General features: G+C 37.9%; 11 protein-coding genes across 11 annotated transcripts; 5 read left to right on the forward strand and 6 right to left on the reverse strand. All coding sequences in view use genetic code 12, as the record gives it.

Annotated features, from left to right (window-relative positions):
- Window positions 1–1,282: 1,282 nt before the first annotated feature.
- DAM1 (Dam1p) lies at window positions 1,283–1,888 on the reverse strand (the record flags this gene model as incomplete). Its single annotated transcript, XM_064995764.1, has 1 exon — window positions 1,283–1,888. The coding sequence occupies one exon, from the start codon at window positions 1,886–1,888 to the stop codon at window positions 1,283–1,285; it is 606 nt and encodes a 201-aa protein (XP_064851836.1).
- A 647-nt stretch (window positions 1,889–2,535) lies between these two features.
- On the forward strand, window positions 2,536–4,422 carry DASC09_021620 (serine/threonine-protein kinase; the record flags this gene model as incomplete). The annotated part of the gene is made up of 1 exon (XM_064995765.1): window positions 2,536–4,422. One exon carries the CDS (start codon window positions 2,536–2,538, stop codon window positions 4,420–4,422), a length of 1,887 nt encoding a protein of 628 aa, XP_064851837.1.
- A 458-nt stretch (window positions 4,423–4,880) lies between these two features.
- DASC09_021630 (uncharacterized protein) lies at window positions 4,881–5,686 on the reverse strand (the record flags this gene model as incomplete). The annotated part of the gene is made up of 2 exons (XM_064995766.1): window positions 4,881–5,567; window positions 5,639–5,686. 2 exons carry the CDS (start codon window positions 5,684–5,686, stop codon window positions 4,881–4,883), a joined length of 735 nt encoding a protein of 244 aa, XP_064851838.1.
- Window positions 5,687–6,122: 436 nt separating this feature from the next.
- On the forward strand, window positions 6,123–7,238 carry DASC09_021640 (cAMP-dependent protein kinase; the record flags this gene model as incomplete). The annotated part of the gene is made up of 1 exon (XM_064995767.1): window positions 6,123–7,238. One exon carries the CDS (start codon window positions 6,123–6,125, stop codon window positions 7,236–7,238), a length of 1,116 nt encoding a protein of 371 aa, XP_064851839.1.
- A 1,086-nt stretch (window positions 7,239–8,324) lies between these two features.
- On the reverse strand, window positions 8,325–10,217 carry DASC09_021650 (Brr6/Brl1 family protein; the record flags this gene model as incomplete). The annotated part of the gene is made up of 1 exon (XM_064995768.1): window positions 8,325–10,217. One exon carries the CDS (start codon window positions 10,215–10,217, stop codon window positions 8,325–8,327), a length of 1,893 nt encoding a protein of 630 aa, XP_064851840.1.
- A 262-nt stretch (window positions 10,218–10,479) lies between these two features.
- Window positions 10,480–11,940, forward strand: DASC09_021660 (Zn(2+) transporter ZRT3; the record flags this gene model as incomplete). The annotated part of the gene is made up of 1 exon (XM_064995769.1): window positions 10,480–11,940. The coding sequence occupies one exon, from the start codon at window positions 10,480–10,482 to the stop codon at window positions 11,938–11,940; it is 1,461 nt and encodes a 486-aa protein (XP_064851841.1).
- A 476-nt stretch (window positions 11,941–12,416) lies between these two features.
- POP3 (Pop3p) lies at window positions 12,417–13,169 on the reverse strand (the record flags this gene model as incomplete). The annotated part of the gene is made up of 1 exon (XM_064995770.1): window positions 12,417–13,169. One exon carries the CDS (start codon window positions 13,167–13,169, stop codon window positions 12,417–12,419), a length of 753 nt encoding a protein of 250 aa, XP_064851842.1.
- Window positions 13,170–13,672: 503 nt separating this feature from the next.
- On the forward strand, window positions 13,673–15,986 carry DASC09_021680 (uncharacterized protein; the record flags this gene model as incomplete). The annotated part of the gene is made up of 2 exons (XM_064995771.1): window positions 13,673–14,202; window positions 14,297–15,986. 2 exons carry the CDS (start codon window positions 13,673–13,675, stop codon window positions 15,984–15,986), a joined length of 2,220 nt encoding a protein of 739 aa, XP_064851843.1.
- A 234-nt stretch (window positions 15,987–16,220) lies between these two features.
- On the reverse strand, window positions 16,221–17,396 carry DASC09_021690 (uncharacterized protein; the record flags this gene model as incomplete). Its single annotated transcript, XM_064995772.1, has 1 exon — window positions 16,221–17,396. One exon carries the CDS (start codon window positions 17,394–17,396, stop codon window positions 16,221–16,223), a length of 1,176 nt encoding a protein of 391 aa, XP_064851844.1.
- A 740-nt stretch (window positions 17,397–18,136) lies between these two features.
- On the reverse strand, window positions 18,137–19,327 carry CDC11 (septin CDC11; the record flags this gene model as incomplete). The annotated part of the gene is made up of 1 exon (XM_064995773.1): window positions 18,137–19,327. The coding sequence occupies one exon, from the start codon at window positions 19,325–19,327 to the stop codon at window positions 18,137–18,139; it is 1,191 nt and encodes a 396-aa protein (XP_064851845.1).
- Window positions 19,328–19,656: 329 nt separating this feature from the next.
- Window positions 19,657–19,857, forward strand: DASC09_021710 (uncharacterized protein; the record flags this gene model as incomplete). Its single annotated transcript, XM_064995774.1, has 1 exon — window positions 19,657–19,857. One exon carries the CDS (start codon window positions 19,657–19,659, stop codon window positions 19,855–19,857), a length of 201 nt encoding a protein of 66 aa, XP_064851846.1.
- Between the last annotated feature and the right edge of the window lie 4,667 nt (window positions 19,858–24,524).

Consider the following 24,524-nt stretch of genomic DNA (forward strand, 5'->3'; position numbering starts at 1 on the left):
CCTTTGGAGGTACGGAATTCGTGGCGTTGACGGCTGCTGAACAGGCGAATCCTAAAAAAGCCATTCCTCAAGCCATCAAGATTGTGGGGTATCGTATCATCTTTATCTTTATGGCAGCACTTCTCATGATTGGGTTACTCGTGCCATTCAATTCTGACGAGCTCATGGGTTCCGGAGGCTCTGCCACTCATGCCTCGCCATTTGTCATTGCCATGTCGTCGCATGGTGTCAGAGTGGTTCCTCATATCATTAACGCTGTGATTCTTCTTTCGGTACTTTCTGTATCCAACTCTGCGGTGTATTCTTCCAGTAGAACAGTGCAATCGATGGCTGAACAAGGGTTTGCTCCAAAATGGATGGATTATGTCGACAAGAACGGTCGTCCGTTGGTCGGGTTGATCATCGCGTCGATTTGTGGGCTCTTGTCGTTTGTGGCCGCTTATAAGAACGAAGAAACCATCTTCAACTGGCTCTTGTCGGTTTCTGGGTTATCGACAATTTTCACCTGGACCACGATTTGTATTTGTCATGTTCGTTTCCGCCGTGCTATGAAGGTGCAAGGACGGTCGCTTTCTGAATTGGGATACCAATCGAAAACTGGGGTCATTGGGTCTTATATTGCCATTGGATTGAACATCTTTATTTTGATTGTGCAATTCTGGATCTCTTTGTTCCCAATTGGATCTAAGGGGAAAGCCAATGCCGTGAACTTCTTCCAAAACTACTTGGGAGTGATGTTCTTGTTGGTGTTTTATGTTGGTCACAAAGTTTATAAAAAGGATTGGAAGTTATATTTCAAGGCCAATGAAATTGATTTGGTTTCTGATAGAAAGATCTTTGATAGTGATTTGATGGAGCAAGAAGCAGCTGAACATGAAGCGTTCATGAAAACTGCTCCATTTGTGGTGAAGTTGCAACATATTTTATGTTAACCTTTTTTTTTACTTTATGTTTTTTATTAGTAGTTTCTGGCAAAACCTATTGATTAGGTGTTAGCCATTTCAATTCTTGTGAATTTCACTTCTTTTCTTGTTTCTTTTCTTTTTCTTTTCCTTTGTTGTGTTTGCTGGTTTTCCTCTTTTGTGGTTTGTATAATATTATTTGCTAATTGCTTATAAAATCATTTAATCTTTGATTAAACTGTAGATAAAATAAAGAACCCAAAACTGTATTAAAAAATGACCCGAAATAAAATAATAATAACAATAATAATACTAATAATAATAATAATAAAAAGAGAAAGATAAATGACGATTGCCACTATACAAAATTTATAAACCAATCACTTTGTCAGTCTTGAAGATGGATATTTTATACGTGATCCGGTTGGTCTAGCGGATTTTGACCCGATTCTTGGACCATTAGCTAAAGTTGGAATACGGCTTTGGCGACGAGTTCCTTTGGAGATCTTAGCAACAGGGTCGCCTGGTTTATCGTTATGAGGTTTTTTAAACCCGCGATTCTTGGCGGCTATTGTTGTTGTAGCTACTGGATCCATGACAAAGGAATCCTCGCTCAATATTGTCAAATTCGTACTATCGTCAGTTCCCAGCTGTTGTTGTTGATGATGATGACGACCTTCCAATCTCGCGATTTTCTCCTCGACTTGCCGGATCTTCAAATTCAATTGGTCCACTTTATACTTATTGGCGAAATTCTCATCGTTGGGAGCCTCGCTGAATTCGGTACACCAGGCATTTAGATTGAGACCGTAGATTAAAGCACCCACGCTTTCGTTGAACTGGGTGAAGTTATCGTGGAGTTTTTGAAGACCGATGAGATGTGAGTTCAAGTGCTGGAGGTCGGAGTTCAATGATTGGAAGGTGGCGATGTCTTGTATTAGCGAGTAGTTTGCCGGAGGAGCGGGTCCCAATGATTTTCTGTTCATGATGGAGGATAAAGAGTGTGAGATAATATAAAGAAAATAATCAATAGATAGTATAAAGAATAATTGGCCAAAAATATGGATAATAAAATGGTAAAAAATAGTAAACGCACTCCGCACAGTCTTTTTTTTTTTATATCAATTTTATTTTGGCGGCAAATTAAAAAAAAAATATTGCTGTTTTTTGGAACACTTTACCATTAATAATCGCGGTATTCTCTCCAATTGGTAGTGGTTTGCTTGCCAGTGGTTGCTATTTACTGTTATAATAGTGGAATTGTTGTTTTTTAATCACGGGAAAAGTGCCACAAATACCCAAACGTTGACTTGGGTAGCAGGAAACCACCAATTAAATCTTATACTGCATTACATTATATTATATATATATATATATATATCTATACTATATATAATTGCCACCCTACTATCACCATCTCCATTAAAAGTGAGTTTTCAGTCTATTTGACTCGGTCTACCGTCATCTCCTCTGCAGATCTTGCACCTTACCAATTGTCTGACTCGGTTAGTTATTATTAGTAATTAAGAAGGACCCTCATAATCATCACCCATTCAGTAGCAGTGGCCTGCCCATCCAAATCCTTTTTGATAATTCATAAAGCATGCATCATTGGCCCATATAACATTAGAAGATGAGCAGCGGAAAGACCTCGAAATTCAAAATCAAATCGTTTTCCAATTCAGATATCTCCAACCCAGGACCTGACTCGTTTCCACGCCATGATCTGAACGTCCATACTTTGCCATCGTCAGACCGCCAATTTTCTTCTTCTTCTGGAGATAATGATGGCAACTATTGCGATGCTGCGTATTTCAGTGACGCTGCCCCAGACTCAAAAAACGTCAGGAATATTCGCGCCAACAGTGGTAAATTATCTAAAGGGTCGGTGAAATCAACCGCCTCCAAAGGTAGTAGTGACGATGTCGAAGAAGTTGTCGGAATCCATTCCCTCAGCTCCAAATTTAAAACCTTGCTATTCAAATCATCGTCGTTGGAAAGTAATCCTCCTCCTACATCGACGACCCATTCTTCGAACCCTAATTCCGCGGGATCTGTTAATAACCGCTCAGGGTCATCGGTCGTCAATGGTAGTACAAGATTAGCTCCGGCAAAAATAGACGAAGAAGACCATGAAGATGAGAAAGAGCATCCTCATAATAAATCCCCAATTGCCCAGTACGGTCATTTATTGATTTACCCAAACAATGAGCACGAACATCGGCTTAAGAAACCTAAATTGGATAAATCTGGAGTGAATATCTTACCAGGAGCCCAATTATTGTCAGGATTACTCAAAGTGGAAACAAAAAAAGCCGATGATGGGTCAGTTAGCATTTTTTCAGAAACTAAAGGATTGAAATTGTTGCAAGAATTGAAGAGCCAAAAAATGCAAACCCCGGCCCTGTTTATTCCTAAAAAGAATCATAGACTACGAAATGACGATGACGATGATGACGAATCTGATGAAGATTCGGAGCCAGAAGTTACTGACCCAGCAATCGATAAACCCCAACTAGAATTGATCAACAAGTTGGTGGAACTCACCAAAGAATCGAAATTTCTCAAACATAGTGCTCCAAAAAAGGACGATATCACCATGAGCTCGGCATATGGGATACCCCAAGGAATTTGTGGCAAAGGATCGTACGGGATTGTGAAAATTGTTTCGAAGATCGACCAGAAAACCAAAACCGAGAAATTCTACGCCGTCAAAGAACTAAAGAAGAAATCTGGAGAAGATGCCGACCATTTTTCTCGAAGATTGATTTCCGAATTCATCATTTCTTTATCATTGAACCACGTGAATATCGTGAGAATTTACGATTTAATGAGAAATTCTAAAGGAGTTTATTCTGAAGTGTTAGAGTTTTGTGATGCTGGAGATCTTTATTCGATCATTTCGGAAACCAAAGGTGAAGGATTACACTATACGGAGGCCGATTGTTTATTTAGCCAAATTCTTTGCGGGGTGATCTTCATGCATTCCAAAGGTATTGCTCACTGTGATTTAAAACCAGAAAATGTTTTACTTACCAGGAATGGCGGTTGTAAAATCACCGATTTTGGTACCAGCTCAGTGTTCAAGACCGCATGGGAAGATGATATTCATTTGAACCATGGGGTATGTGGGTCCGAACCGTACGTTGCTCCTGAAGAATTCACCCAAAAGTACTATGATCCTCGTCTTGCTGATGTGTGGGCCCTTGGGGTGATTTATATGGTGATGCGAGTGGGGACATATGTTTGGCAAGTAGCCAAAAAGGACCAAGACGAATTATATGATAAATACCTCAAACGCCGGCCGTACGAAGATGAAGATGGATACTTGACCAAGGGGAAATTCGATGCCATTGAACGGTTGAAGAATGATGGGGTGTCCAAAAGTATTGCCAAGTGTAAACGGGATACCATTTATGATATCCTTGAGCCGGACCCTGAAGAAAGAATGACGACACTTGATATTTATGAGACCAAATGGATTAAAAGTTTGAAAGGGTGTCGTCGTCTTCGGGCTTGAACCCATAATTAATAAATGCCTCTCTCCCCGGCACACCCCTGGGGGGCAGGGGTCTATTGAGGGGTTTTGTGTGTTGTGATCTGTATTATTTCTATTAGAGAATTTCCTATTTGTATTCCTATTTTTAATGTTCCTAATGCTTTTTTTTTTGTGTTATTCATTTTTGTACTGTGAATCCTGTCGATCATAACAAATTAATAGGTGATTATCAACCATAATATACATAAATAATATTGTCAAACAACAACTTTACTTGTTTTTTGTTATTCTTATAAAAAATAGAAGATAAAGTAATTAAATAAAACATAAATTAAACCAACAAAGTGAAAAAGATACAATCGTCATACAATTTTTTTTTTTTTTTTTTTTTCATTACTATTATTATCATTCTTTTTTTTCCTTCTTCTTTCTCTTCATTCAGTCGCAGGAAATGGTGCTTGTGGTGTTGCTTCCTCTTCTTATGGTTCTTTAACCTCTTCCATGGCAGTATCCTTTTGATTTCTATAATTATCTAGCTCGGCGTCCAAATCCTCCAAAGTTGGTTTCGGTGGCTTTGGTTCTCTTCTTTCTCTGTCACCTCTTCTACTTCCTCTACCTCTATTTCCACCGACTCCTAATCCTATTCTATCGGCCAATGGTATCCCATTGGTCACGCTTATGATGTTGCCCACTGCTTTTTTACCATCAAATTGCTCAATGGCACTGGCACAATCACTTGGATTGACATACCCAACATATCCTACCCCTTGACTGCGGCCACGGGTGTCGAATTCAATTCTACAGAAATTCACCTCGCCAATCCTCGAGAAAAGGTCGGAGATGTCGTGTTCCGTCAACGCGTCGCTCAAATTCTCAATCTTCACAAACGGTTGACCATTCGCCAACCTGATGATTTCTGGACTCACCGGGGATGATCGGGAATGCGACGAATACCGATTTGATCTATCGGATGACGAACGATAACGAGGTGGTGGTGATCTAGATGATGATGATGATGGACGATAATAATCGCCGCTGCCATCTCTGCGGAACCTGATGGTCAGTGTTTGTCTGGAGTCGGAAAATCGACGGCCACGGCGAGCCTCTGATCTGCCACCACTGCGTCTTGGGCCTCTTTTAGGGCTTCTGTTTCTGTTTGATGATGACTGCGGTGGTTAGTTAGAATTCACTTAAAAATCAATTGGAACAAACAATGCCCACGAATTGCAGCACTTACTTTTGCCGAGATAATCTCGTCAAGAGACTTTTCAAGGAGGTCTGACATTGTTATTTTATTTTATTATATTTTATTATATTATATTATAATATATTATATTATATTATATTATATTACACTGTTGGTTTGTTTGTTTATTCCCCAGTGAAGAATTGGCGTTGTGTTGTTTGTAAATTATTTATCGACCTCCACCACATAAACACACCCGGACATCGACGATGGGGGAGAAAAACGAAAATTGCTTCCATCACCACCACCATCGACGAATGTGTGAGCCACTATTGTTGATCGATTTGTCCTTGAATCGTCGATTGTCTGCTGGATAAAAGAAAGCGCTCGTGGTTGGAACTGTCCATTGCAGAGATATCGCGGCTGGCTATAATTTCCATCTCCATCTCCCAAACATTGCTAGTTGTATGACCAATATCATACCCAATATCATACCCATTAATCAATAATACCCAATTTCTATCTTACTCTCATCATGGCTGATCAACAGATTCATAATATAGCTCAGGATTCTTATAATGTACCTCAAGATAGTTACCATGTGCCACAACAACAACAACAACAAAAATACCATACATCAATAGTAGAACATCCCATTAGCAAACTCCCCCAAGTATCCTCGAAAACTAAAGGGAAATATACCCTAAATGACTTCCACATCTTACGAACCCTTGGAACTGGGTCGTTTGGCAGAGTCCATCTTGTGCGATCGGTGCATAACGGACGGTTCTACGCCATGAAGACATTGAAGAAAAGTCTTGTGGTGCGGATGAAACAAGTTGAACACACCAATGACGAACGTCGAATGTTGAAAATCGTCGAGCATCCTTTCATCACCAGGATGTGGGGCACGTTCCAAGACGTCAAATACATTTATATGATCATGGATTATATCGAGGCCGGGGAATTGTTCTCGTTATTGAGGAAGTCTAACAAATTCCCTAACCCCGTGGCGAAATTCTACGCCGCTGAGGTCTGTCTTGCGTTGGAATACCTCCATGATCATAATATCATTTATCGAGATTTGAAACCTGAAAACTTGTTGCTTGATAAGAATGGACATATCAAGATCACCGATTTCGGGTTTGCCAAAGAGGTTCCGGATGTGACTTATACCCTTTGTGGGACCCCCGATTACATTGCTCCCGAAGTGGTGGCCACCAAACCTTACAATAAATCGGTCGATTGGTGGTCGTTTGGGATTTTGGTATTTGAAATGCTTGCCGGGTATACCCCATTCTGCGACCCTTCGCCGATGAAGACTTATGAAAACATCCTTGCCGGAAACGTACGGTACCCGAACTATTTCCACGAAGACGCGTTGGATTTATTGCAAAGCTTGATCACCGCGGATTTGAGTAAGCGGCTAGGGAATTTGCAAGGGGGTACCCAAGACGTCAAGAACCATCCGTGGTTCAGCGAAGTAATTTGGGAACGGTTGTACAATCGAGATATCGAAACTCCATACGAGCCACCGATCCAGAGTGGGGTCGGGGATACCAGTTTATTCGATAAATACCCGGAAGATGAACAGGATTATGGTAATATGGAAGGGGAAGATCCTTACGCGAAGTATTTCCAAGAGTTTTGATGATTTTGGAAAGAAAATATGTATACATTGTTCGATTGCGAGTGATTTGTTTGTCTTTTTCTCTTAATTATTATTATGGTTGTCATAGTTGAACTGCCACCTTAAGTTGACGAGAAATTGAAGGCATTCATTTTTTTTGTTTTCTTTCTTTTTCATTTGTTTATTGTTTCTTTTTCTATTTTTCAGACTTGTTATTTTTTGAATTAAACCTATCTTTTTCTATCCTTTTATGATTTTTATTTTTTGCTATTTTCTTTTTCTTTTCCTTTTTGCTCTCATCGCTCCTTGCTATTTCGTTCTTTTAACTCGGACCCCGGGAGCTTATTTATTGATTTATTAACTGACCTTCTATCATCGCTGTTTTGCTTTTTTTTTTTTTTTTTTTTTCTAGTATTAAAAAAGAAGAAGAATTTCGAAAAGACATTCAGTTTTTTTTTTGTTTTTTTTTGTTTTTGTTTTTGTTTTTGTTTTGCTTTTTATGACCTTTGGATTCCACCATTGATGAAACGATTTATGATAATACTCTTTTGTTTTTCTTCTCTTTCTCTCTTTTCAGAATGGTAATTTTGTTGCCGTATCTTGTTTTGTTTTGTTTTTTGTTGTTTTTTTTTTTACCTCAAAATACAATTAATTGATGTTTAAATTACTAAGAAATAAGAAATATTTTTTTCTCACCATCAGTTTCTAAATTCAAAATAATGAGGTGCTAGTGATAATGACACTTAGATTGTATTAAATGGGCAGCAGATTGGAAGAAAATAAATTATTTTTTTGGCAAGATTAGAAGTTTCCATTACAGTGGGCATGAGAATAAATCAACAAATTAAAGAGGGTTGGACATGATATAATACACAGATATTAGAAATATCAATAAAGAACAATGGAAGCAGGAAAGTGAAAGCAGTAAAATGAAAGCAGTAAAGTAAAATGAAAAAAAGTGAATGCAGTAAATTGGAATCAAGAAATCAGAAACAATAAAATCAATAAAATTATGAGGCAATATAGATACAGACTCTCATATTCTCAGAATATACGTATTCCATTTACCGTAGTTTTACCATATCTTTTTCCCTTTTGTAGCAGTTTTTATCGTTGGCTTCTATAGTGGGACCCTCCACTATTGCCTCTTGGTCTCATGATTTGCCTTAAAGACTCAGGACTCAACTTTGGGGTCATTCTCATTGGCGAACATCTTGATAAGATCCCCATGAACGTAGAATTGTTGCCGTCCGATTTATATGGAGTGATATTATTATTTCCCTGGTTAGTTCTTGGAACACTGGAGAAAATTGTCGATTTTGTCGGAGAAACGTACCTTCTACCAGAATGTTGAGGGGTCGAGAACATCTCCACCCGCTTTTGTTGTTGCAAAGGTTTGGGTTTCTTATTTTGTGAAGGGGTAATGGCGTCATTTCCACGATCATTATTATTATTATTATTCTCCTCTTCCTCTGCTTCGTCCTCTTGTTGTTCCTCATCATGACATATAGAATTGGTAACGTATCGCATTTGGGTGGTGACTTGATGTTGCTGGAATGGATCAGGTTCGTAACGATGGCTGGTGTAACTGACAAAGAAATAATTGTTCACGATAAACGACCCCACAAGCCCAAAAGATACAAACACTAAAGTCTTCCAACTGATTGGTTTGATAAACCCATTAAGAATCTCTGCCAAGGTCTCTGCACCAATTTTCGCCTTGCTCACCACTTGAGGATCACGACTCATACATTTTTCCCAAGCCGAGCACGCGATTTCTAATGCTGGCACTCTCTGAGATGGTGCACAATGGTTGCGCTCATATTCTCTCACACAAAGCAGGATCTCTTGGGTGATCTCCAATAACTCTGTGGTGACTTTGTTGTTAATATCCGTCCACACCGTCCACACTAGCGCGTAAATGAACCCAAATACCACGGTAAAGAGGGCAAAGTTCACGGCAACTTGAAGATACAATGACAAAGTCAAGGGAATCTGGGGGTCCAGGTACATTCTTTGCCAAAGATTAGGGGTATCAAGATCTGTTTCTTCTTGTTGATGTTGCTGTTCTGCTTGGATTTCTTCGGCAATTAGTTGGGTGGTGCTCTGGATCTTTTTGGAATTCCTCGTGGGACTAGGAGTGGGACTGGGATCGCTATCAGATTCGTCGGTCATGTCGGTGGAATAGTTGTACTTTTTGGTATTTTCTTTAGTATTTTTCTTTAAAATCAAATCAGTAGTATTGTTTGATGGCGACAGGTCCAGTGATGGAACCATAACGTGTTTTCTATGGGAAAAGTGCACTGAATAGTTGGGGGTTGTAGTTGTTGTTGTTGTTGCTGTTGCTGTTACTGCTGCTGCTGCTGCTGGGGTCGACGTTTTATCTAAGAGAGCATCGGCCAACGCCGTGGGGTTTATACTTTTATGATTGCGGAGATCAGTAAAATCAAGCAGATCATGATCATCGTAGATTGGGGGTAATATTGTGCCTTCGGAAATCGTAGAGCTCCTTTTTTTCTTTTTAGAAATAATAGTTGATTTAGGGTCTTCTGAGGATTTTTTAAGGATCGATGACGAGAATGATAATGATGATGAAGAAGAAGGTTTCAATGGTGAAGAATGGATTAAATGGGGTTTAGCGATTTCTACAAGCCCCTGTCGTTCCTTTTCTTGTTGGATTTTCATCAATAGCACCTGTTTGTGTAGAGTGGGCAGCAATGGTTTATTATGATGTTTTGAAGGTTCTTCATTATTGATCTGCAACTCGTGGAGGAGGTTTCTGGTGTCTTTGGCAGTGAAATTAGTTCCGCGGATCACCTGGTTCATGCTGTTATCGTCATCATCATCCTCGATGTACTGATACGTGATGTTTTCTGCATTTCTTAGAAGATCGTCGTGTTGATGGTTGTTACTTAGAATATCGACTTTCAGCAACTCGTCAGACACGCTAGAGTCTTCTAGATCGACTTTCGACAACTGCTCTGCCGACACAAAGCTCATGGTTGGGTTATCTATTGTTCTCTTGTGACCTTCCCCTTTGGTGATTGACTCCTTCCATGTGTTATCGCTGTTATTAATAGTGCCTGTTTTTTTTTCATTTTGAGGTAAAAAGAAAAAAAAAAACCATCAGGGTTGTTGGCGGGCGCGTAGCAGCTGGTGATGCTATAAAACGGCGATGATCTTCGTCGTCAAACACAATTGATCTTGACGATTGTTCAGCGTCCATCACCATAGTTGTTGTTAGCACCACAGTACAACCGCTATGTCCTTCCTACAAGATAACCAGGGATGGGTCCTCACCCTCGCCTCGTCAGCAATGTGTCTTCTTGGCTGCTCGATCATCTACGTCGATGTCTTGTACGCCGCCATCTTCCCCAAGATCGCTGCCACCCACAAATTCGAGATCAGTACCAACGGGAGGTTCTTGATCGCCTGTCTCAGCTTGTCTTCTGGCTCGTTGCTTCTAACAGCGTTGGCAAAACTATTGCCCCACGCCTCAGACTACTTAAACCAACACTCGTACCTTTCCAACCATCATAAAGAGTTGAACTTCATCTTGATGTCATGTTTCTTCTCAGGGATTGTGGTATTCATGGTGTTGGATACCGTAATCCACAAATATACCAGTGAAAGCATCATTCATTGCGCGCATGGCGACGATGATGGCCATTCGCATGATGGCCACCACCATCATGATCATGATCATGATCTCGACTTGGAACAGGGAATCGACAATCAGTACGCCGATTCTCATCTTGATGATTCTGACAGTGAAAATGAGGGATCTTTGAAGGTTAGCAGTATTATCGAAGATTCTTACCACCACCATCATCATGGGGAAGAAATTCAGGAAGATGACGTCCAATCTCACCAAAGTAGTCCATGCCAACTACAAGCACCAACTCCCCTGGAATCAACCCCGCTCCTAATGTCCACAAATAAATCAATGGGGGATCTAACCAAAGGTGACACCATCAAATACAATCAATTACAATCTTTGAAAGCCCTCAAGTTTTTGAAGCACCCATTCTCCAAAAAAAAATCAAATTTATCGTTGGTGGCCTATTCTCCTACTGACAAAAAATGTTTCCCAATACCTGTCCCTGCCGACAATGATCTGTTATCACGAAGCCCCTCTATTGGAAACTTAATGTTGGTCGACCGCTCGATTGCCCAAGAACATATCAAACATTCCAGTGACCATCGTCATATCAATGTCCAAACTTCGGTATCCAAACTTTTCTCCATTGGGGTGCAAACCACGTTGGCCATGACGTTGCACAAATTCCCTGAAGGATTCATTTACTATACCACTTCAAAAATCGACGAATCGTTGAGCTTGAACATTTTCTTATCGCTTGCCATCCATAATATCGCCGAAGGGTTATGCATGGCCATCCCATTATACCTCTCGTTGAACTCACGAATGAAGGCCATTGCCATTGCCGGGATTCTTGGTGGATTTTCCCAGCCATTTGGTGCGTTGCTTGGTCAATTAGTGTTGCCTACTGACCCTAACGAAATCGATGCCAACGATATCAATTTGGCATTCGGGTGTCTCATGAGTTTGACTAGTGGGTTCTTGGTAATAATAGGATTGAAGATGTTGTTGAGTAGTGTCGGGTTTGGGGGTAATGGAAGCCATACATTCATCACTTTTTGGTTTATCATGGGAATGTTTGCGATTAGTTGTACTAATATTTTGACCGGAAGTTTGTTGTGAATTGGATTATAAATGAAAGCTAAAATGGGTCATTATATGATCTAAAGTTTCAAATTTATTTTTTATTTTATTTTATTCTTTTTCATTCTTTTTCATTCTTTTTCATTCTTTTTCATTCTTTTTCATTCTTTTTCATTCTTTTTATTCTTCTTTCACTTTTGGAATTGAATTGAAATATTTTGCTTAATTATTCTCTTTTTTTTTATGAGAAACATTGATTTTATTTCGTTTTGGCTTTATAGGAAAATATACTGAATTGATTATCAATCTGTTTGGACTCAGTAAGATAAAGGTTATTGATTATTTTTGGGTAATTTAGTTTCACATATTCTCATCATATTTTTCATAAATCTTCATCTTGCATTCAGTTTATATAGTTCAAGGTCATTTATTGTTCTACATTTTATACAATACACCAAATAACAATAAGTCTCATCGTTGATTTCTACAATATACTGAATAATAATAGGTAATTCTCATCGCTGATTCTTTTTCGCACTAAGGGGAGCGGATGTTTTCAACAATTTGAGCACTGGTTTCTGGTATAACCCCTCCTTCATTTGAATATTATCCAACCATGGAATCTTGATATCTGGTATACTTTCCAACATCGCCACTAATTTTTCCAGAGATTCCATCCCCGTTTGCATCGATATGATTCCTGAAAAGTCCTTAGACTTATTCAATTGATTTCCAATAAAATCTTTCGAATTTTTTGACAACGCCACAAGCTTCACTCGTCTACTATCACCATCACCATCCTGTTGGTCACTGTCGTAGAACCCCGGGGACGAGGTGTAACATAGCATTGGAAAATGATCAAGTAGCATTCTAGGTTGGATGTCGTATCGACAAATTATAATATATTTCGTTATTATTGAATTATCTTCCTTCTTCTTATTCTTTTTCTTCGTCTTCTTCTGGTGTCGAAGGATTCTAGCTTGATCTTCTAATGCTTTGGTGGTGGAATTGAAGCCAGCAGTAATTCTTGCATCTTTGGCGTCCTCAATACATTTTTTAACGCTATCTTTCTGGAGAAAACTCGCCAATTCTTTCAAAATCCCCGCATTTTGCGATGGTTCAACGGTAGGCCAAATGATCTCTTCGTCGTTGTACGGACTATCCAATACGGGCTTGAAAACCTGTCTTCTTTTGGTGGCAAGCGCTTTGAGAGAGTTGCTTGCAGGCCTCTTATTGTTATTGTTATTTTTAACCTTCTTGTCGCTCATATTTTCCAGGGTGATTTATTTATTTCGCTATAATTATTATTCAGTCTTCGTCTCCTTCTTCTTCTTCTTCTTCTTCCTCTTCTTTCTGCAAATCTTTTTTTTTCCTCTCAACATGCAGCAGTAACCCGCAATTTGGGTGTTTGTGTAATTCACTTCTTCTTCTTCTTCTTCTTCTTCTTCTTCTTCTTCTTCTTCTCCTTCTTCTTCTCCTTCTTCTCTTTCTTCTACTTCTTCTCATTCCTCCCCTCAATAATATCCCCTTCGATTACTTAGAAATGCCAAAAACTCCAAGCTCAGCGGACCATATCTCAGTGTTGCTCTTCACCATCCCATTGTCAATCATCGTCAACATCGTTTCTTATTTAGTGATTGGTTGTCATCGTTTAGTTGCTCCGCAAATTGAGAATATATATAATATATTCTGTTACACTGGGTGCCTTTTAATTGGTATCCTTTATTGAGGTTGTCGCTTCTTCTTCTTTTTTTTTTTTGGCCTTCGTCAAATGCTTCGAGCAACAGCAGTTTCTTCGGCGGCGGGTGGAGGTTCTTCCAGTGATGGCCAATCTTACACTCAAGAATCAATGGATGATATTGGTTTCCAAAGCATGGTGCCAAATAATTTGAAGAAAATCCATCCGGTGGCCTCAGAACCATTGTTGAATGGCCATCGATTGAAAAGAAGTACCACAGAATTATTCGCTAAGGTGGAATCCGCTCACAATCGTGGCGATGATTCATCACTTTGTGATATCACTGAAAATGTCCTCAACAGCGACCCGTTTCATGGTAAGCTCTTGCCATCAACTAACAAGAGTTCTAGAAGATCTAGCACCATTGGACTCTTTGGAAAAGAAAATGCCAATAAAGAAGTAAGATTTTCCGCTAGTGAAGGTTTCCCTATAAGCCACAATTCCTCAACAACAATACCATCGTTAAATAAAATAACTGATGCTGCTGTTGATATTTCTTCTGAATCTTCTCCCCGAAATTTTGCTAAAATATCCAGAAGTCTGAGAATTCCTGTTAATGCCAGGTTAGTATTAGTCGACTTTTTTTTTTTTTTTTGAAAAAATGTTTCAAATTGATTTTATACTAATACTTTTTTCTTAATTGTTTTATTTTGTTAGAAACTTTTCAGATAAACAATACACTAATGTATCAAATGATTTCGTGGTGAGGAAAAATACCCCAGATAATATCCCCTGGCACCCTTTGTCCACTAGAAGACAACAGAATTCTATAACTATGTTGGAGCCACAAGCAACTTTGCAACCACTGAAGAATAAGGAGCCACAAAAAGAGTTGAAATATCAACTCGAGCATGAAATATTGAATAACTTGGATACGCTATTTCTCATATTTTCAAGCGTTCGGAAATCTGTGAATGAAGATGAGCTTCGGGAAATTGAACATTGTATTGATAGGATTCGGGATCAAATAAATAATTTGGTGGCCAGTTTAGATAGTAAATTTGTTGAGAAAGTAATGGATATTGAGCAAACTAATGTCAAATTAAAAAAAGAAAATTCTCTTTTACAAGATTTGTGCAATGTTTTAAAATCTGAATACACAAAAGCATCAGCTGAGATTACTAGATTAAAAGACCAGACTCAAAAGTTCCATAATCAAATTGATTGTCTTACAGCAGAAAAAAATAAAATGCTGGAGAAATTTTACTTGAATGCAGAAGATTTTCAAGAAGCAATGACACTAATGTTTGAAAATCCAGATGAAAAAATTGAATCCAAGAAGTTTATGGGGAAATTGAGACGTCTAATCGATAGTTTTAACTTTGCAAATAAGAAGAATGAGATCATGCAACAAGAAAATAATAAATTACAGACAAAGCTTGATACTTTTGGAAATGAAAGTTCGGAAAACCTCAAAACCATTGATTTTATGGAAAATCACATAAAGAAGCAAGAGGAAACTATTAAGCAATTGACTGATAAATATGGGCTTTTAGAGAATGAAAAAAACGAAACCGAGGGCACCTTGAAAGTTAAAGAGGAAGAGCTTGGTAAATTAATCAATCGGATGGAAAATGATAGAAAAACTTTTCATGATAATGCTTCTGATATGAAGGAAAGCCTAAGAAAAAAAGATGTACAAGTAGCAGAGGCGTGGAAAATGCTATCAACTTTCGCCAGTTCAAATACGACCAATGCAGCTAAGCTTGTGAGCCTTGAAGAGGAGAACAGAAAGCATCATGAGACTGAGGATTTTTGGAAAGAAAAAGTACGAGAATATAAGCACATAAATCAGGCTTTGGAAAAAGATGGAATGTTGAAACAGGAAAGGATTACTGAAGAACAAAAACTTTGTCAAAGCTTGAAACTCAAAATTTTAGAACTTGAGTCGAATGAGAAGGAGACTCAAGCGACCAATGAAAAGTTAATTGATGAAGTGAGAGTTACTCAAATGAGGGTTGAAGAATTGAAATCAGAAAACATCAGTTTATTAAATAAATTTAAAAAGATGACTGAAAAAAGTGGTCGAATTGAGACTGCTTGCGGAGTTGGAAAATTTTATTTTGAAGATCTCTCAAACTCTGCCATTATTAAACTTGAAAAAATTATCGATGAGCGGTCTTTTGCACGAGTAAAAAGAAAACTCCAAGATATTTCCCAAATCAAACTTTATGATGATTCTATTATGCCAAAGTTGGAACATATAACAAGATTCGTTCTCCAATCTATCGATTGTATCATTCAGGAAGTGCAAAAAATGAGAAATAGAAACTCACGATTAGAAGCAGACATCAGATCTCTTGAACTGGGACCACAAGAGCAGAATCTGAAAATTAAGAATAATTAGATATCAAAACTCCCAAAAGTATCAAAAAGTGAAATTGAAGGCCCACACAAGTCAATTTAATATTGATAGAGGTGATATAAGGGGCCATGTTGAATGCAACTTAATTGCTGTGACCAAAAAAGAGTCGTTATATTTGCTGTTGCTTTTTTTTTTCTATATTATTTCGAATTATTAGCAAGATCAAGTTACATGGAAAATTTCGTAAAATTCCACTCATTTAGTAAATATAATATATTAAGGACCTTCGATGTAGAGCACCCATCTAACCAAGAACTTCATAAATTTATAACATTCATCAGATGCATCACTTTGCAATACCACATATTGGTCAGCCAGATGGAAATTTTCCTTGAGTAGGTCCTCAAACTCTTGACAGGCGTTGATGATCTTTTTGGATAATGCATGATCGCTCACTTCTGGTGAGGTATAGGTTTCGTAAATCTTATCCAACGCTTTCCGCACATTAAACACCTGCAACGTATATTTTCCCTTGTCATCCTCACAGTCTAATTGATCAATAAAGTTTTTAGGAGGTGCTTGTAGGATTTTTGCCAACACTCTCTTACCCAGAGGCCATTTTTGGTTCATCAATTCGGGAGAAGTGGCCTCAACGGGAGTAAATGCCAAAACTATCAGCGATCGACGAACATGGGATTCCAATGGAGTTTGTGTATCGTTGATATTCGATGGCAGCTTCCAGCTTTTCGTTGTTTCGTTTTTTTTCTTGTCAATGATCCAGTGCTTGAAGAACTGGGAAGTATATTCGCAAAGCTTGAACATTACCAAATGTTGAATGTCTTCCATCCACACCAAGTCTTGATCACCCAACAGTTCTCGGTTTTCTTGATTCAACAACACCAGGCCTAACTTGCGACGACTCTTGCCGCGGGACCGGTTTTTCACCAGACTGATGAGCTCCAAGTACCCAGGAGATAATGGCAAGTAACTCCGATATAGGCTGGGGATGGGGAGATCAATAAAGTCGGGGTCAAGGTCTATCGGATACATATAAAGCTTTGGTTTTTCCTGAGATACCTGCTCAAGATCATTATTGTTGTTGGTACCATTTACTTCAGTCCCTCGTTTCACCATCGTAAACCCTAGCAATAAATCTTTTGGAATACGGCGTCTGGAAGTCATGTCCAACTTTGATTTGCTCGACAAGATCTTATGAAACCAATCGCTGTCAAATGGGGGAATTACAAAACCTCCACTGATATCTTCTGAGGAGGAATTCACTTTACCAAGGACAGCCACCAGCGATGATGATGCTGGTGGCTCAATTGATTGTAAACTCGATGAGTTGATTCCGTTATTGATGGCATTCAAATGCTTGAATGATAGAAGAAACGGTTTGTTACTCCATTTATGAGGAGCCACAAGCAACGGAGACTTGGGTAGGATCTTCATGGTCGGTTTCCCCTTCGTTAAGTATTTTCTGTGCTTCTTTTAGGAGCTTGATTATACGGTTAATTGTGGGTAGAAGCTCCCAGACCATTTCTTTCTCAAAAGAAAAAAAAAAAAAAAAATGTGAAATTATGCATTAATATGCATGTTCCACACGCACACGCACAACAAATACAACAAAACCTGGGGCAAACATCCCAGCAATAATACAAAAAAACGATATTATTTAAAAAGAAGATTAACTAAATTAGAAAATGATAATAAAAATAATAGTAAGAGTAAAAAAAGAACAACTAGCACAAAGAAAATAAAAATTAAAAGAACGAAATCGGAGACAGATAATGAAATAAGTAACAATAATAATTATTAAGAACGTAGACACGTATCCGATGAAGGAGAATGTGTTTTCCCCAGTATAGCGTAAGGAAAGGGGATAGGACAGGACAGGATATTTGTAATATGTTTTGGTTCGTTTTTGTTTTTTGTTTTTTGTTTTTTGTTTTTTGTTTTTTGTTTTTTGTTTTTTTTTTGTTTCAGTTATTCCTTTTATGAGTACTTCTAATTCTAAGTTTGACCTTTAAAAATAATAAACTTGTTCATAACAAGTGGCAATGTACTAAAAATCGAAGGAAACAAACAGGAGCAACAGGAGCTGGGTGAAAAAAATTGTAAAGACATGCATAGGAAAGTTAGAATAATCAGCATAGTTTCTCAGTAGTTCAATAGTGATGGATGCGGAATGTTTAGTAATCTTCGGTTGGGGCGGCGCTAAGAGCTGGTGATTGTAATCTTTCCTTTGTCAATCTTTCTTCCATCTCTCTCAATTCCTTTTCTCTATCCAACAATTCTTGTCTCTTCTTCAACAATTCTTGTTCGACCTTTTCTTCATATTCTCTCAATCTTTCTTCTTCCAACTTAATTTGTTCTTCTCTGGCCAAGTAACCCTCGCTACCTTTACCAACGGATGCTGATCTGCTCTTGATGATTTCCTTGGCTTGTGCTACTTGTAACACACTGTCGTCGGCTTCATCGGCTTCGTCGTTCTTACCAGAAAGCGCTTCGGTTCTAAACTTTTCATAAAGAACTTCGTGGGTGTATTCCTTCAAATCTTGCAAATGACTGATCAACAATGCATTTCGCAAGATGATGAAATCACTTTGTTCTGGATCTTCTATGTCCACCAAACCCCAAGGATATTTTCTGGCCCTGATTAGTGACCCGTCGTCGGCTTCAAAAGTATCGTTTGAGCCAACAACAGCGAATGGAATCAATGTCTTCAAATAAGTGTTAGCATCGATGGTTTCTTCATCATCATAATCCAAATCGAATGGGAAGCCGTAGATTGGAATACCGTAATGCTTCATATCTTCATTGATCAATTTCTTGTTCAATTCCAACTCTTCGCGGGTCAAAGAGTCACTTTTGGAAATCACTGGAATAACATTGACCAAGCTACTAAGTTTGGACATTATTGTCACGTCGATTTCTCTTAATCCATGCCCAGTTGGGACAATGAAATATAAAAGCGCGTGGACACGCCCGTCTTTGAATCTTGGGTTTCTTCTAACACGACTTTCTTCAAGCAAGATTTCATCATACTGATGTCTAATATAATCAATGATTTTTTCAAATGTCATCTCATTATCAATAGAATCCCCAAACCCTGGAGTATCAATGATGGTGAGAGAAATCTTGACCCCTTCTGCATCTTCCAATTCGACATTTTCGGTACGCATAGTCATCTCTTTCTTCAAAGAGTCGTCTTTTGGGTCAGGAATGGTAGAAGATGGGACCACCACTTCTTGGCCACATAAACTGTTGATGAAGGTCGATCTACCAGTACCAGATTGACCAACCACCATCAAAGTGAATTGAATCCCTTTCTTCAAAGATTTCTTCTTTCTCAATGCTGAGGACTGAATCACGGCAACCATCTTTTGTAGGTTATGTTTCTTGTGTATATGTGTGTTTGTATAATACTATTTATTTATTTTCTCAAGAATTGGATGCTGATATTGCTTCTTATTATTATTATTATTATTATTATTATTATTATTATTATTATTATTATTATTATTATTATTATTATTATTTGTTGATATTTGTCTTCATTTATGTTTTTGCAACGTTGTTAAAGTCGCTTTTTTTGTTGTTGTCAAGAAATTGAAAAATTTTTGGTTACGTGGCGATGGCAGCTTTTTTTTTGTTTTGTTTTGTTTTGTTTTTGTTTGTTTTTTTTTGACGGCAATTGCATTAATGAAAAATGCTTTCCATCACTATACTTACGATTATTATCACTATCATCATCATTGAACATGCTATCCACGATATTGCAATCATTATTATAACATTACCACTACTATCATTCATAACCGTTATTTCCGGGTTTTCCATGATGCCGCTCGGCAGATTGAGTGTTTTGAAGCCAAATAGCGAATTAGAAGACGCGAATTTCGATGATTGATTCATCAATTCGACACTAAAGGGGTATTAAAGGATTGCTGTCACTTACAAGGTCTGAATGGCACTGCTATTTTCAGGCAGTAGAGAATATTCATATAATGAAGAATATTTGATTTCTTTTTGTATCACAAACTTATGCCGAAGACTACTAGCTTCTATCAAGTTACCAAGAAGTTACCATCCCAGAATTTGAAATAATGGAGGAACATGAAATGGCAAATAGTGTAACTTAATGAAAACTACACTTCCAAGAGCTGGTAGCTTCTGTTTCCGTTTTGCACTATAGGCATTACAGCCCAGCAGTTAGATAAGCACTACTACAAAGCGATGATAGCCTCAAAAAATCATCGTAATTGGAATCAATACTTGGAGTTTCTGTTAGCGCGCCTATTGGTATTAATTTGATTTTCATGAAGGATAAGATGGTACTTTGAGCCTCCTTTTAAAGTGTTGAAGAAATATTAGATGTAGGCAATAAATGCCATTTGGGGAAAAACTTCGTGACATTGACAATAAGAGAGGCAAATATGTATAATGTTATCAGTTTAAACAGGCAATAAGCGTCTCTGTTTTTGTTTTTTCTCTTCCAAAAGGACTCATTAATGAGCAGGTATTGTTTTCGATGACTGTGCCCATATTAAACAATAGGGATGGAAGATCTTGCAATAATAAGAACAACCCCCTATATTAAATCAAAAGGGAAATAATGGGATATTTATTTTTGTATGACCAACAGAATATAATGATGATGAGAAAATGATGAGGACCTCCGGCAAAAAGTGATGTTGACGATCGTGTTAACGTTCCTTCAATGTATTTCAGCAAGATGCGCTTATGGTGCGTAGATAGTTGTCGAATCACTGACTAAAGAATCTATAATTTTGAATTGCAAGACAAATTTTCTTATTCTCGGTGACTTTTTCACTCCATTCACGGAGTTCTAGAGTGTCTTTCGAATAAACTGAAGATAAATATGAAGAATACATCTACAAAATAGAGAATTTAGATCAACATAAGTCATTTCTAGACTTTCTATTGCTTAGTGATGATCATGAGGGTCCCGGAAATCTGGATCTCTAGCTTAACTGAATACTTAAAAGAAAGGTTTTTACCTGCAATTCATATTTATATATATAAGCAGATATTGGCATCGGTGGTTTAGCCTTCCCTTTTTTTTTTCGTCCATTCGCTCGCAACAAGATAACCAATTGTTTTTCCTTTTAACGCAAATTTGTTGTGAAGAACTCTCCCGTGATGATAACATGTTGCTGACAATATGTGTAAAGAGATCATATTATTGAATAACTTCTAAGAATGGTGATCTCAGTTTTTTTTAACCAGTTTCAGGGAAAAAAGTGTCTATTATCAGAGCACGCTTATATAAACTGCTTAATGTTGGAACACCGGTAGTCCTGTATTGTTACGATCTATAATAAATCGGGTACCAGATGTCATAAGGTGAGGTCCGACAGCGGGGCAGGAAGCTACAATGGAAGCTTCGTGTGGTAGTAAACCGTAAATCCCAGAGAACTATATAAAAAGGACTCCGGTCCACTACAGGTGAGTAGCAAAGAATGAATAAAAAAGCATATGTTGTTAACTTTATCAAGTTATTGTTTGTATTGTCGGGATGTACTGGCTGTACCGGAACTATCCGGTAGTTGAGCATGGTTAGATGCTGAAGCGGAAGGATTAGATGAAGTATACATTACAAAGTTGGTTATTAGTTTGGGTCGGTGATTGGTTTATTCATTTGTTAGTCTACTTCTAGTGGATAGTTTTTCGGATAAGACCAAGTTATCCGTCTTCTATACTCTAAGTAATTAATTATTCCTTTCATGACAAATGAAAGCCCTCTTATATCTAGATTCAGAAGAATCTAAACATAGTAATATCCATATACATTACTCAGTGGTTGCAACCCACTGGCATTGTATTGGGGCAATGTACAGAGTTAGTTAACTATGGTCATGCATCATTCGTCAATGAGCTGTGATCACATAGTCTAAAGATCCACCATAGTGGTCCACTCCGACAGAGTATTATTCATGAAAAAGATTGACAAGAATGTTACGCGTACTTTTATAGACATCACTCATAACACAAGGAGAGTGTAACTTCTTGCTAGAGTTCACTGGAGCGGAAGTATGACCGTCGGTAAGTGCCGCATTGGAAGTAACGGATAAGTTGTATTTAGAGTTATCTTGGGAAATTATGAAGTAATAATAATGAGTTGTTGCAAGTTAGATTGGGGGCTGGCTGGTCTGTGTGTCGTTTATTCCAGCTTGGGATTGAATAATATCAGAGTTTGTGATAAGACAAGTTTGGTCAAAATCGGATCCTCTCAACCGCGGCTCCCCCTCCCACCAGTGGTAGGATATTATGCTTCAATATATAATTATTTAAATCTCTGAAGATCAATATTCTGCGGTATCAGGATAACTCTGATTGGCTTACTAGTCGTGTTTATCAATCCTTAGACTCGGATCTTCGTGCGCAACTACCATTCTCAGGTAGTGCAGTTGGTAATGGTATTTCTCTAGAACTGACAGAGAGCCAGTAAAAAGAGAATAAAATATGTATCCTGTGATCTGTTATTGTCGACTTCGCGCGATTGTGGCTTGTAGGGTAAGATCTATCCGGTCGGTGGTAGCGGCGGATAGAGTCTAAGAATATCGGATTTAAGATAATTCTGGATTAATACAAACAATAACTTAATAAAGTTAACAACGTAGTAAAATATAATAATCGAATAATGTCTTATCTCTCTAGAAATAGTAGAGAGATAATAAAAGTAGAATAAGAAAAATAAATAGAAAGTACGATTGGGTTAGAAGTAATGGTGTTATGGCTATTAACACTGTAGGGTGTCGTTAGCAAAAAATGTACCAGTACGACTAGTACATTTCTCACAAACCAACGGGCACCTGCTAACGAGAAAAAATAGTACATTCTGGGACTTTTCCCGATACAGTGCTTTCATTTTCTATTCGTACCAACCACCGGAAATGTTCATAGCAGTGGCAAAAATTAATTCATACCGACCCCCGGTATTTTTCGTACCACCGCAGCGGGATTTATTCAGACCATCTAAGAAAAATAGTTCATACTATTGCACTTTAATTATTCATACCAACAGAATACAAAATTCATACTAAATGCATAAAATTCTTATGCTTTCATTAATATTTTATCTTTGATATTATTAAACATGTTACAGGGGACCCGCACACCCAATAAAGCCCCTTTGCAATACTCATTTACCATTTCAAAGGCTCATAACCAAATTTTGGAGTGGTTTCGTCCTTCCTTAAAATTTTAAATTTTCATTAATTTGTTTTGGAGCTTTGTTGCGTCTTTATGTAATTTTTTTTATAGTTTTTACTTTTTTTTTTTTGGTTTGTTTTCTGTATTTTGTTTTCTAATTTTTTTTCTTCATCTTTGGTATTTGTTTTCAAAAGAGCTGCTGTTGTAAACAGAGATCAATATGTCTAGAAGCATGTCTGCAGAATCCCTTGTAACTATCAAGGGAAATATTTTCTGTGGCTTCTTTCACCCTTGGAGTTAATTGGTAAAAACACAAGTTCCAACCCACTCAGTGCCACTAGTAACTGAAGATCACGTCGTTTATGATTGGCAGCATTATCAAGGATCAAATATTTCATACCTTTGAGCTCCTCGTTATTTTCTATTTGCTGGATCACTGACTTTACAAAACTGTAGAAGTGATTAGCTGTAGTACCTTTACTCACTTTGTCAATGGTCGTTTCTGAATCAAGTTTTCTCTTCTTATTGGATGTAGCCACTGGAGTTCTGACCTTTAATTCAATACAACCTTTGACAGAAATTGCCCCAATGAACGAAATATTAAGCCCTCTGGTTACGGGAACAGTAAGAACTGCTTTTTCACCCACAGCAGACCATCCATACTCACGCCGCATACTGATATTGAAACCTGCTTCGTCGATGAAAATACAGTTTTGACTAAAGTCGAGCTTTTCTTTATACTTCTCTGCCCACTCGAGTCTCTGTTTCTTCAATTCCTCCAGACTTCTTCTCAAAGCCCATTTAGAAATACGTTTGAGACTTAGCTTACAGACCTTGGTTACAAAGTTATAGATTGTTGTAGCCTTGGCTCTTACATTGGTGAAGGCTTTCTTGAGTCTCTCCAACATAAAATCGAGAGTCACTGTAGCATCTTCCTTTATCAATTTTTGAAGGAATTCCTTATGTTCATCAGTGAGAAGGGGTTTACGACCTCTTTTCTTTATTGGCTTCGAGATACCATTTAATTCATTGACAAGTATTTTGTTCCACTTTCTTTTCCATGTGTAAGCAGTTTGCAAAGGTATATCTTCTAATTTTGCAGCCTTGTAAGCTGATACACCTTCTTCCATGACCAAGTGCCAAAATCTTTGTTTGACAGCTTGATTATAATACCGGTACGAACCTCTATATCTTCGTTCTTTCATTTCAATTTCCATCTCGGCATTTTCTTCTTCTTCGAAAATAGGATCAATTTCCATGATATCCATGATACCTGGTTTTTCAAAATGCTTATAGTCACTGTAACTAAAGCAAGCTTCAACTGGTGCTATTTCAGACTCTAAAGTCATTTCACTGGGTTCAGCATAGAATCTATTACCTAGGCCATCAACATACCCATCA

The sequence above is a fragment of the Saccharomycopsis crataegensis genome, assembly GCF_037102585.1.
Source record: "Saccharomycopsis crataegensis DNA, jcf7180000000074, whole genome shotgun sequence".
NCBI lineage: Eukaryota > Fungi > Ascomycota > Saccharomycetes > Ascoideales > Saccharomycopsidaceae > Saccharomycopsis > Saccharomycopsis crataegensis.